This window comes from Anguilla rostrata, chromosome 12 (genome assembly GCF_018555375.3).
Source record: "Anguilla rostrata isolate EN2019 chromosome 12, ASM1855537v3, whole genome shotgun sequence".
Taxonomy (NCBI): Eukaryota; Metazoa; Chordata; class Actinopteri; order Anguilliformes; family Anguillidae; genus Anguilla; species Anguilla rostrata.
Genome location: NC_057944.1, coordinates 40,797,591 through 40,810,909, shown reverse-complemented (window position 1 = coordinate 40,810,909; position 13,319 = coordinate 40,797,591). Strand labels below are relative to the sequence as shown.

Below are 13,319 nucleotides of genomic sequence, written 5' to 3'. Positions count from 1 at the left end.
CATCTAATTCCACTGAAGCACAGCGCATACAGCTTAGCTACATCTGCACTGTGGAACAGGATAAATCTGCTCTGTAAGAGCTGCACTGTGGAACAGGATAAATCTGCTCTGTAAGAGTTTTACTGTGGAACAGGATAAATCTACTCTGTAAGAGAGCTGCACTGTGGAACAGGATAAATCTGCTCTGTAAGAGCTGCACTGTGGAACAGGATGAATCTGCTCTGTAAGAGCTGCACTGTGGAACAGGATAACTCTGCTCTGTAAGAGAGCTGCACTGTGGAACAGGATGAATCTGCTCTGTAAGAGAGCTGCACTGTGGAACAGGATAAATCTGTCGTAAGCTCACTGTGAACGGTAATCGCTCTGAAGAGCTGCACTGTGGAACAGGATAACTCTGCTCTGTAAAGAGCTGCACGGAACAGGATGCATTGCTCGTAGAGACTCACGGACAGATACATCGCTCTGTCTCCTCGTAACTGAGAGCTGCACTGTGACGTAACTGCTCTGTAAGGAGCTGCACGGGAACAGATGAATTGCTCGTAAGAGCTGCACTGTGGAACAGGATAAATCTGCTTTGTGGTTTTTCAAACCCAATGCCTTTCCTCTCTTCTCTCTCTCTCTCTCCTCTCCTCTCCTCTCCCTCGTCCTCCGTGCAGTCAGCAGCTGATGGACTTTGAGAATAACCTGGCGCAGACTGTGGCCGGCATGCAGCCTCTGGAGGCCAAAGTGTTGATGTGAGTGTTTCCCCTTCTCCTCGCTGGTCACGCCTCGTTCTGTCTGTCAGAAGAACGTCATTAATTCTCCCCCCCCCCCCCCCCCCCCCCCCATCCTCGCTGCTGTCAATCACAGCCGGGCGGAAACAGATGGTATTATCTTACCCAGTTTTAATAAGTCCTGGCAGGCAGTGGGGATCTCTCTCCGATAACACTGACATATGGTAGCCTTGGAGTACGGGACCACTGTCTCCAGAGCAAACAAACATTTTTATCATTAGAAGTGTCAGAACGCATCCTTCATTTTCCGGTTGGGGGGAGGGGGGGCAATTTCTCTGGGGAGTGATTTTACTGAAGCGGCCATTTTATTTGGGCGAAAGACACAGTGTTTCAGTGCCAAAGTCAGAGCTGAACCAGACAGAGGAAATGAAATCCTGTTCTATAAATATATGAGGTTGAAATCACAACAGTGGAGACTGTTTTTTTGCACTGCCACCACCTGGCCAAAGCAGAAAACTGCACCTATGGAATTTTGCACGAAACTGCATGCCTCGTTTCCTTTCTGCTAATTTGAGAGCTGTTTTCTCAAATCTGTCTGGTCTCCCATAATCCTGCACACCCACAGTAATGCATCTGCAGTGAAGCACCCATGTGAGTGTGTGAGTGTGCGAGTGCAAGTGCGAGTGTGAGTGTGCGCGTGTGTATGTGCGTGTGTGCGGGTTTTATTGTAAGTTTGAGTGTATGTGTGTTTTATTATAAGTATGTGTGTGTTGTGTGTGTGCTGAGAGTGCGTGTTTTATTGTAAGTATGTGTGTTGTGTATGTGCTGAGAGCTGAGAGTGTGTGTGTTTTATTGTAAGTGTGTGTGTGTGCGCTTGCGTGCGTGTAAGTGTTGTAAGTGTATGTACTGAGAGTGTGTGCTCAGAACCCCCTCTCTGTTTGGGTCAGTATCCAGCAGGCCTGGGGTGCGTGTGTGTACCCCCTAACCCCCTCTCTGTTTGGGACAGTATCCAGCGAGCCTGGGGTGCGTGTGTGTACCCCCTAACCCTAACCCCCTCTCTGTTTGGGACAGTATCCAGCAGCCTGGGTCTGTGTTTTTGTGGGTATCCAGCGAGCCTGGTGTGTGTGTGTGTCCCCTAACCTTAACCCCCTCTCTGTTTGGGACAGTATCCAGCGAGCCTGGGGTGGTGTGTGTACCCCCTAACCCTAACCCCCTCTCTGTTTGGGACAGTATCCAGCGAGCCTGGTGTGTGTGTTTGTACCCCCTCCCTAACCCTACCCCACCCTCTTGTTTGGGACAGTATCCAGCGAGCCTGGGGTGCGTGTGTGTACCCCCTAACCCTAACCCCCTCTCTGTTTGGGACAGTATCCAGCGAGCCTGGTGTGTGTGTGTGTACCCCCCTAACCCTAACCCCCTCTCTGTTTGGGACAGTATCCAGCGAGCCTGGGGTGCGTGTGTGTACCCCCTAACCCTAACCCCCTCTCTGTTTGGGACAGTATCCAGCGAGCCTGGCGAGACTTCATCCAGCGGCAGGACGTCCTGCCGAACGGCTGCCTGGACAAGCGCAGCCCCTCCCCCCCGTCCCTGTCCTCCTCCGGGAAGATGAGCACCTCCATCAGCATGACCACGCTGTCGGACGGGAGCACACCTGTGAGTCCCCACCTGCTTTACTCCTGCTGCGCCTGATACTGCTCTGTACCAGCTGTGTTACCTGCTCAGACCTGCTGTTCACCTGCGTTTCCCTGCTGTTCACCTGCTCAGACCTGCTGTTCACCTGCGTTTCCCTGCTGGTCTACCTGGTTCTGCTTAACGAGGCCTCTGAGCCATGTTTCCCCTGCGTTTACCTGCATTTACCTGTGTTTACCTGCTGGTGTACCTGGTTCCATTCTGCGGTTGTTTCCGGGTTCCAAGCTGTCACATGTCGAGTTCTAAAGCTTTGATCTCAGAAAGAAAGTGAAACAGCTTCCCCTCTGGCTGTTGTGCATTATTACACAGAGTCTTTGCCTGGGCAGCGGTGGGGTTTCACAGCTGTGGTGGTGAGCAGCCGTGAGACTGGAATCTTGCTCTCTGAGTGATAGGCTTCTGCACTGTGAAAAGCATGATGGGAAATGTAGTCTTTCACAGCTGTCAGAACAGCAGGCTGTGGATTTGCTCTGAAGTGTTGGGCCCTCAGACGGTGCTACTGACCGCTGGCCATCTGGGGGCCAAGGGGGGGCATTCTGGGGTCGGAGGGGTCTTGTACTCATGGGGTCATGCACATGTTAAGAAATGTAAGAATGCAAATTTACTGCTGGAAACCTCTGTGTACTCTGTTGCTATGGAGAGCACTTGTTAAGCGAACATAACAGAAGGAAGTGGCATTTGAGTGCCCAGGTATGGCTGTAATGGCTGTGCAATGCAAATGACCCTGTTCTGAAAATGACCCTGTTTGAGTCGCGGATCTTAGATTTTCTGCAATGTGGAAACGTTTGAATGCAGCATGGGAACCGTGCAGTACTCTGTGCTAATAGAGCTGTGCTGTACTCTGTGCTGTCAGAGCTGTGCAAAGCTCTGTGCTGTGAGAGCTGTTCTGCACCCTGTGCTATGAGAGCTGTGCAGAGCTCTGTGCTGTGAGAGCTGTGCAGTACTTTGTGCTATTATAGCTGTGCAGAGCTCTGTGCTATGAGAGCTGTGCAGTACTCGGTGCTGTGAGATCTGTGCAGTACTCTGTGCTGTGAGAGCTGTGCTGCATGCTGTGCAGTACTCTGTGCTATTAGAGCTGTGCAGTACTCTGTGCTATGAGAGCTGTGTAGAGCTCTGTGTCATGAGAGCTGTGCAGTACTCTGTGCTATGAGAGCTGTGCTGCACGCTGTGCTATGAGAGCTGTGCCATGGGAGCTGTGTAGAGCTCTGTGTTATGAGAGCTGTGCAGTACTCTGTGCTATTAGAGCTGTGTAGTACTCTGTGCTATTGGAGCTGTGCTGCATGCTGTGCTATGAGAGCTGTACAGAGCTCTGTGCTGTGAGAGCTGTGCAGTGCTCTGTGTTATGAGAGCTGTGCTGCATGCTGTGCTATGAGAGCTGTGCAGAGCTCTGTGTTATGAGAGCTGTGCAGAGCTCTGTGCTGTGAGAGCTGTGCAGAGCTCTGTGTTGTGAGAGCTGTGCAGAGCTCTGTGTTATGAGAGCTGTGCAGAGCTCTGTGCTGTGAGAGCTGTGTAGAGCTCTGTGTTATGAGAGCTGTGCAGTACTCTGTGCTATTAGAGCTGTGTAGTACTCTGTGCTGTTAGAGCTGTGCTGCATGCTGTGCTGTGAGAGCTGTGCAGAGCTCTGTGTTGTGAGAGCTGTGCAGAGCTCTGTGCTGTGAGAGCTGTGCAGTGCTCTGTGTTATGAGAGCTGTGCTGCATGCTGTGCTATGAGAGCTGTGCAGAGCTCTGTGTTATGAGAGCTGTGCAGAGCTCTGTGTTATGAGAGCTGTGCAGAGCTCTGTGTTATGAGAGCTGTGCAGAGCTCTGTGCTGTGAGAGCTGTGCAGAGCTCTGTGTTGTGAGAGCTGTGCTGCATGCTGTGCTATGAGAGCTGTGCAGAGCTCTGTGCTGTGAGAGCTGTGCAGAGCTCTGTGTTATGAGAGCTGTGCAGAGCTCTGTGCTGTGAGAGCTTGCCATGGGAGCTGTGCTGAGCTTGTTTAAACTGGAGCTCTGCTGTCAGACAGTGCCCCAGCGCTCCAGACCCTCCTGGGACAGCTCCCGGGACAGAGGCGCTACCCTGAGCTCATGAAAGATGGCTCTGCTCACGGGGAGAAATGCGTTATGAACGCCTCAGTGGTTTCTCATAACAACTCCAATTACTTTCTAATGGCAGAAAAACAGGGAAAATACTCAATCTGGGTATCGACTGTGTGGCCCTGGTTCTGAGCATCACGATTACTGTGTTTAAGGATTACTCTGTGTGAGAGTTACTATGCGTAAGAGTTACTGTGTGTAAGGTTTACTCTGTGTAAGGATTACTGTGTGTAACTGTTACTGTGTGACAGTGTGAGAGCTACTGTATGTAAAGCCTCTTTAGCTGTTCATTAGCTCTTAATATCTCCATCTGCTGGCCTTGCATACTGCGTGAGTTCAGAGGAAATGTAAATGTGTGATTATAGGATGGGATTGTCTTTGAATAGCCTGTGTTGATTTTAGCATTGTAAGCAATAAGGGCCATCCCAGCCAAAGGCCAGTTGATTAGAAATCACAGCCGCGCTAATGGACCATTGAGCTCCGGACAGCGTGGTGCCTTTCTGAAGGTTAAAAGGGGGATTGACCTGGGTCCCGTCCCTAAATAATGGGTCTCAGTACTCATGGCTCCTGGGTGGGGAGAATGCAGTTCCTCTGCTGTCCAGGAGAGGCCAGGCACCAGGCAAATGTCTGACAGAATCTCCCCAGCTGTGTTCAGTCTTGAGCACTTGTATGCCTGATAAGCAGAAGCCCCATTCATGAGAGAACCTGAGTTCAGCAAAGCCCCCCAGCCTGTGATAAGATTCCTGCACTGCAAGCATAATTACCTGTATATTTCTCTGATTGGATGCGCCTGAATCGGAACCGTCCAATCGGATAACGGTGTGCCCAGCCAAAGACCCCGATCCAATCTGCTCTGCTGATGCCCTGACATACTCGTGTTTGATTGGTGGAGTCTTGGGTTTTCCCGAGTGAAGTTTGAGAGTGGAGTTTAAGGGCAGGAGATTTTGCCGCAGTTCCAGAGAGGTTGAGCTGGAGATTTTGCCGCAGTTCCAGAGAGGTTGAGCTGGAGATTTTGCCGCAGTTCCAGAGAGGTTGAGCTGGAGATTTTGCCGCAGTTCCAGAGAGGTTGAGCTGGAGATTTTGCCGCAGTTCCAGAGAGGTTGAGCTGGAGATTTTGCCGCAGCCCAGGCGAGCTGGAGCTGGACAGGTGCAGAGGTAAGTCTGTGGCAGACTGTTTATCTCCCTCCCTGGGCTGCTGTGTCTCAGGGTTATAATCCCGTAAATTTCCCCGTGATGGTCCTGCCAGATCACATCCATTACCGCTGCTGTGCGGGGCAGTGCTCTGGGCTTGGAGCTCACGCCCGTCTGTAAATTCTGGAGTAAAATAACCAAACATGTTTGAATTCAGGGCAGTGAGGGGTCCCTCATTTCACCAAGGCTTATACTTGTGTACTCTGCAAAATGCCTAATGTCAAATAACCGTAACAGTGTTATCTAAAGGGTTTACCCATGCCCAGTAGAGAGACAGACCCACCAATGTCTGAATCCCAGATGGCCATTGGATGATTGGAGCCACAGATCTGAGGCCCAGAAACTGATTGGGTGATGGGAGCTGTAGATCTGAATCCCAGAAGCTGATTGGGTGATGGGAGCTGTAGATCTGAATCCCAGAAGCTGATTGGGTGATGGGAGCTGTAGATCTGAATCCCAGAAGCTGATTGGGTGATGGGAGCTGTAGAGCTGAATCCCAGAAGCTGATTGGGTGATGGGGCTGAGATCTGAAGCCCAGAAACTGACTGGATGATCGGAGCTGTAGATCTGAATCCCAGAAGCTGATTGGGTGATGGGAGCTGTAGATCTGAATCCCAGAAGCTGATTGGGTGATGGGAGCTGTAGATCTGAATCCCAGAAGTTGATTGGGTGATGGGAGCTGTAGAGCTGAGCCCCTCAGGTCTTCATTACCTCAGTCCCGCTGCGCAGTGAAGGCCTTCCTTGCATAATGTCACTCTTAACCACCTCCCATTTGTTGCTTTTATTACAGAATAAATCCACCCCCATTTTTTAAATTAATGCAGAACACTAAAATTATTCACACGCCAAAATTTATTATTTTCATTAAGACAAAACTAATCAATAAAATCGGCCCAGCCTCAGGCTTATGAGTTAGGAACCATGTTTAAAAAAAAAAAAAAGAGTAGATCATGTGACTGCTTGCTGCGGGGATATTTTGAACATTGAGGAATTGTCCCAGAACATCTGCTCACAACAAACAATTGATCAGTAGTCTTGGCAGATTAATTTTATACTGGTCATTATACTAATTGCTTAATGAAAATCAATACAATTCAGTTCTTATTTATTGATTCGTAATCTTATGCTTTAATGTTTGAAGTGTGCAACAGTGCTTCCCGTGCAAAGTAGGCATAATTTTAAATATTATACAGTTATTATATTGAGCACATAATTCTGAAGTGTACTCATTCAACTGCAGCGTTGGTCTTTCAGCAGAGAGGAGGCTTCGCTGTTACACTAGTGCATGTGCATGCACTGGCCACTAGAGGGAGACACTGTATCATAATAATGTTCAGACTGGAACTCGCACAGTAGCTGTGTAGCTAAGGAACCACTGATGAGATGACATCAGTGTGGAGCTTCTGTGATGTGTGTTTACTGCTCAGGGTGTTTGGAGCTGCCAAGCAGAGGCTCCTGTCCAAATAAAAAGTGGCCTTGGTGCTGAAATCTGCTCAGATCAGATATTTAACCTGCTGGGAGCCCGGCTCAGGTACCCACAGGTGCTACGGGATCACAGTGAGCCTGTGTGTGGGTACAGAGCTCACTGCTCACAGTGTCTGCTGCGGTCTGCTCTGAAGGGAAACCTGCAACAGAGCAATTAGGCACCGCTGGAATCAGCCAAGGGAGCAATGCTGGACTTATTCATGATCTTATACACAATATACAATGTATTTACAAAATGGCTTCGGTATTATAAAACAACCTGTCACTGATATTATAGGAAGTGGCAGATTCGGCTACTATTGTATAAATATGTCTCTGAAGTTTGCTTCGCACCCTCCCCCCCCCCTCCCTCTCTCCCTCCTCTCTCCCCCCCCCCCCCAACATCGACACGCTTCACAGAGAGAGGATTTAATTGTATGTTAATGTATGTTGATAAGTGATGGCGCTATGCTAATGAACGTCCAGTTCCCACAATGCATAGCTGCTTGGCGTGTGTAACTCAGGCAGCAGTTGTTCTGTTCTACTGACTGCACTAATCTCCGAGCTCTGATTATTGATTATCTGATACGTTTGAACAAAACGATTAGCTCCTCATTTTCCCTCTCAGCATTGTTTTAATGGAAACGTTATAATTGTTGGTCATGGTGTGTGAATAAATGCATATTGTCCTCAATACTCAATAAATATATACTGCTTGTTTCTCATTTAAAAAGACAAAACCTGCAGACTGCTTAAGCTCAGGCAACTGATCTTACTTCAAAAGGTTTAATACGTTCCTGTTATCTGTGCTATTTCACAGGCAGAAGTGCTCTGTGCTGTTTAACGGGGGAAGTGTTCTGTGCTGTTTAACGGGGAAGTGCTCTGTGCTGTTTAACAGGCTGAAGTGCTCTGTGCTGTTTCACAGGCAGAAGTGCTCTGTGCTGTTTCACAGGCAGAAGTGCTCTGTGCTGTTTAACAGGCTGAAGTGCTCTGTGCTGTTTAACAGGCAGAAGTGCTCTGTGCTGTTTAACAGGCAGAAGTGCTCTGTGCTGTTTAACGGGGGAAGTGCTCTGTGCTGTTTAACAGGGGAAGTGCTCTGTGCTGTTTAACAGGCTGAAGTGCTCTGTGCTGTTTCACAGGCAGAAGTGCTCTGTGCTGTTTAACAGGCAGAAGTGCTCTGTGCTGTTTAACGGGGGAAGTGCTCTGTGCTGTTTACAGGGAAGTGCTCTGTGCTGTTTAACAGGCGAAGTGCTCTGTGCTGTTTAACGGGGGAAGTGTCTGTGCTGTTACAGCAGTGCTTGTGCTGTTTAACAGGCGAAGTGCTCTGTGCTGTTTAACAGGCGAAGTGCTCTGTGCTGTTTAACAGGCGAAGTGCTCTGTGCTGTTTACGGGAAGTGCTCTGTGCTGTTTCACAGGCAGAAGTGCTCTGTGCTGTTTAAGCAACCTGGCTGTTTCAGAAGTGCTCTGTGCTGTTTACGGGAAGTGCATGTGCTGTTTAACAGGGAAGTGCTCTGTGCTGTTTAACGGGGAAGTGCTCTGTGCTGTTTCACAGGCGAAATGCTCTGTGCTGTTTAACGGGGAAGTGCTCTGTGCTGTTTCACAGGCTGAAGTGCTCTGTGCTGTTTAACGGGGGAAGTGCTCTGTGCTGTTTCACAGGCAGAAGTGCTCTGTGCTGTTTAACGGGGGAAGTGCTCTGTGCTGTTTCACAGGCTGAAGTGCTCTGTGCTGTTTCACAGGCTGAAGTGCTCTGTGCTGTTTCGCAGGCTGAAGTGCTCTGTGCTGTTTAACTTGGCAAGAAGTGCTCTGTGCTGTTTAAGGAAGTGCTCTGTGCTGTTTAAGATGCTTCGAACAGGCGAATGCTCTGTGCTGTTTCACAGGAGATGCTCTGTGCTGTTACAAGGTGCTGAAGAGCCGGCAATGCTAGTCCAGTTACAGCGCTGGGAAAAAACCCTGCAGTGTTCCTGAAAATTGAAACATACTGTAAAACACAGACTGCAATGTGATTCCCAGCTCATAAATAGTTTAACTGAGGGTGGATTCAGACGTGGCCGATCGCTGCGGGTTTGATGTATACAGTCAGGCATGACCTGTGTGTGAAGAGCCCTGGCGTAGGTGATCTCTGTTCCTCACACCTGCTGTACAGAGAGAAGAGGGGTGGCTGTGCTTTCTGTGTCTGATCCGCCCTGTTTAACCGACGCTGCAGCCTGCTCCATCCCCCCCATACGGAAGCGTCACCGTTTTTAACCCGTGCCATTCTCTCTCTCCGCCACCGGGGGTCAGTGTTCTGCCGCGCTGCAGCGTCGTCCTGGCTGTCAGGCCTCGCTCAGTGGCTGTGATAAGGCGCCCGGGTGCAGATGCGCTCAGTCTTATTGAGATAATTGTCCATTATCTAGTCGGCGCTAATTAAAACTGCGAGCGGCGGGAAGAGTAACGTCCGGCGGCTGGAAACCCCGCCCTCCTCCGCCTGCGTTCCTCCGAGCCTGCTCAATCCCTCCAGCGCTCTTCTTTCACCACTCTCTCTCTCTCTCTCGTTAAATATTTACGCCCGCCATTGTGTCAGACTGCCGGATGAAGGGCTGCCGGTGTTTCGGTGATGTCATGGTTCCCCCCGTGCCCCCGGGTTGGGGGTAGGTACCCTCTCCCGCCCCCTATTGATCCCACGCAGCGGGGGAAGGGCGGTAATTGATCATTAGAGTCTGATGAGGACAGCGTTTCTCCGGCGGCTGATTGGACAGGGATATGGTGATGAGCAGCAGCGCCTGCATGCCTCATCACACCGCCAGCGGACCCAGCCGCTATCCCGTCGCCACGGCGTCGCTGGGGTGCTGTTAATGACGGATGGCCTGTTATGTGTGAGAGGCCAGGAGACTGATGCGCTGGTTCTGTGCTCACAGCCTCTGCGCTGGTTCTGTGCTCACAGCCTCTGCGCTGGTTCTGTGCTCACAGCCTCTGCGCTGGTTCTGTGCTCACAGCCTCTGTGCTGGTTCTGTGCTCACAGCCTCTGCGCTGGTTCTGTGCTCACAGCCTCTGCGCTGGTTCTGTGCTCACAGCCTCTGTGCTGGTTCTGTGCTCACAGCCTCTGCGCTGGTTCTGTGCTCACAGCCTCTGTGCTGGTTCTGTGCTCACAGCCTCTGCGCTGGTTCTGTGCTCACAGCCTCTGCGCTGGTTCTGTGCTCACAGCCTCTGCGCTGGTTCTGTGCTCACAGCCTCTGCGCTGGTTCTGTGCTCACAGCCTCTGCGCTGGTTCTGTGCTCACAGCCTCTGCGCTGGTTCTGTGCTCACAGCCTCTGAGCTGGTTCTGTGCTCACAGCCTCTGCGCTGGTTCTGTGCTCACAGCCTCTGAGCTGGCTCTGTGCTCACAGCCTCTGCGCTGGTGCTTTTCTCTGGGATGGGCTGGGCTGTGTCTCCTGCTGTTAACCGCTAAACCTGCTGCAGCTGTGCTGTGCTGTATGAGCCAAACCGCTAAACCTGCTGCAGCTGTGCTGTGCTGTATGAGCCAAACCGCTAAACCTGCTGCAGCTGTGCTGTGCTGTATGAGCCAAACCGCTAAACCTGCTGCAGCTGTGCTGTGCTGTGTGAGCCAAACCGCTAAACCTGCTGCAGCTGTGCTGTGCTGTATGAGCCAAACCGCTAAACCTGCTGCAGCTGTGCTGTGCTGTATGAGCCAAACCGCTAAACCTGCTACAGCTGTGCTGTGCTGTGAGCCAAACCGCTAAACCTGCTGCAGCTGTGCTGTATGAGCCAAACCGCTAAACCTGCTGCAGCTGTGCTGTATGAGCCAAACCGCTAAACCTGCTGCAGCTGTGCTGTATGAGCCAAACCACTAAACCTGCTGCAGCTGTGCTGTGCTGTATGAGCCAAACCACTAAATCTGCTGCAGCTGTGCTGTATGAGCCAAACCGCTAAACCTGCTGCAGCTGTGCTGTATGAGCCAAACCGCTAAACCTGCTGCAGCTGTGCTGTGCTGTATGAGCCAAACCACTAAACCTGCTGCAGCTGTGCTGTGCTGTATGAGCCAAACCACTAAACCTGCTGCAGCTGTGCTGTATGAGCGAAACTACTTTACACAGCTTTACATGGCTGTACCTGAATCTCCAAATGAAATCCCGGAAAAAAGTGGGAGGATAGCTCTTTATTACTAATCAGTGTGCACTGCCTCTCACCACTCACCCTCTATCTGTCCTTCTCTCTCTCTTTCTCTCTCTGACTGCGTGAGAGGGAGACGGAGAGAGAGAGAGAGAGAGTGAGAGGGAGAGAGACCCTTGTCCATTAAAGCATCCCAGCTGGCTGGCCTGTGTGTGTCGGTGTGTGACATCAGATTTTTCCTGTGCTGAAATCTAGCAGAGAGGATAAATTAAAGGGATATGGACGGGATTTGAAAATGGCCTGAATTTATGACACTGCTGATGTAAAAATCAGAGGGAGGCCGTTCACTTGAAGCAGCACTGTGCTGCTGAAGCTCACTGTGCTTTAATATGAAGCACAGTCAAACTGTGCTGCTAACCTGTGCTGTGCTTTAATCTGAAGTGCAGTCACACTGTACTGCTGAAGCTCGCTGTGCTTTAATATGAAGCACAGTCAAACTGTGCTGCTAACCTGTGCTGTGCTTTCATTTGAAGCATGTCTACTTTTCCTCTGAATATGGACTGTGCAGGGAGCTGTGTGCTTCTTTAGTTTTGTTTTTAAAGTTTATTGCATTTCCACAGAAGAGAGATGAGATCCACATATCAGACAGATCTCATCCCGGCCTCTGGAGAATGCTGGCTGGGGTTGAAATGAAGTGATCTGTGATGAATGGAAGGATTGGGTGAATCGTGCCGGTTGCGCTTGATTTTATTTCTGTATTACAAAGCAGCTGAGGGATGCTGCTGAATCTCTGCAGTCCCAGAGAGGAGAGCAGACCTGCTAAAGCAAACAGAGTGCAGAGAAAGAGCTGACACATGTGCCTTTAACCTTTGACCCTGACGAACGCATTCGACTGTAAAAGGCTCTGAAGTGTGATTTTCAACAAGGAAAAATGTGTTATTCTATTACAAAGCTATGAAAGCTTAACGTTTTGTTTCTTGCAAATTGCAGAAGAAACCTTGTTCTAAGTGCAGAGTAAAACACCTCTGCAGCCCCACCAGCTGCTGACTTGGAAGGAGATTTGATGAGACGCTTTGCTATGAGTGAATACTGCTTCTTCTGTACATGCTAGGTCAGCTCTTCTCTCTGACTGACAGCTCTTCTCTCTGACGGACAGCTCGTCTCCTGATGGACAGTTCTTCTCTCTGATGGACAGCTCTTCTCTCTCACAGGACAGAAAGAACAGCTGATGCCTTTTTGAAGGCTTTCCATTTCACAGATTATAAGAGCATCCCTCTCTTCTTTCTCTCTCTTCTTCCTCCGTCATTCCCTTTCCTTTTGTTGTCATGGCGATTTGGATATATGTAGGACCTGCTGCATGGGTGTTACTTTACAGATTAATATTGTGCGTGAGCTGAATTTGAGGGCAGGGTAGATGTGCTTTTATATGTCAAATATATCACACCTATCGTCTGTGCGTTTTATATAGCATATATGTCACACCTGTAGTCTGTGAGTTTTATATAGCATATATATCACACCTGTAGTCTGTGAGTTTTATATAGCATATATATCACACCTATAGTCTGTGAGTTTTATACAGCATATATATCACACCTGTAGTCTGTGAGTTTTATATAGCATATATATCACACCTGTAGTCTGTGAGTTTTATATAGCATATATATCACACCTATCGTCTGTGCGTTTTATATAGCATATATATCACACCTGTAGTCTGTGAGTTTTATATGTGTATATATCACACCTGTCGTCTGTGAGTGTTGTGTGTATATATCACACCTGTAGTCTGTGAGTTTTATATGTGTATATATCACACCTCTCATGTTGTGGAGCTTTACTGCCCTCTCTGTAGGAGGATACTATAAGTGATGGTGTTGATGGTGTGTGTGTGTGGGAGGATGTGTGCTTGTGTGTGGGTGTGGGCGGGAGGATGTGTGTGTGTGTGTGTGTGTTGGTGTGGGTATGTGTGTGTGATGGTGCGGGTATGTGTGTGTGATGGTGTGGGTTGGTGTGGGTATGTGTGTGTGGGTATGTGTATATGTGGGTGTGGGTATGTGTGTGTGATGGTGTGGGTATGTGTGTGTGTTGGTGCGGGTATGTGTGTTTA

General features: G+C 49.6%; 1 protein-coding gene across 2 annotated transcripts in view; it reads left to right on the top strand.

Moving 5' to 3' along the window:
* Positions 1 to 13,319, top strand: part of schip1 (schwannomin interacting protein 1) — a 247,376-nt gene that overhangs the window by 66,180 nt on the left and 167,877 nt on the right. For both annotated transcript variants that reach the window (XM_064303275.1, XM_064303276.1), the window contains 2 exons: positions 657 to 734; positions 2,210 to 2,363. In XM_064303275.1, the coding sequence (XP_064159345.1) occupies positions 657 to 734; positions 2,210 to 2,363 (232 nt within the window). The remainder of the gene's footprint in view (positions 1 to 656; positions 735 to 2,209; positions 2,364 to 13,319) is intronic.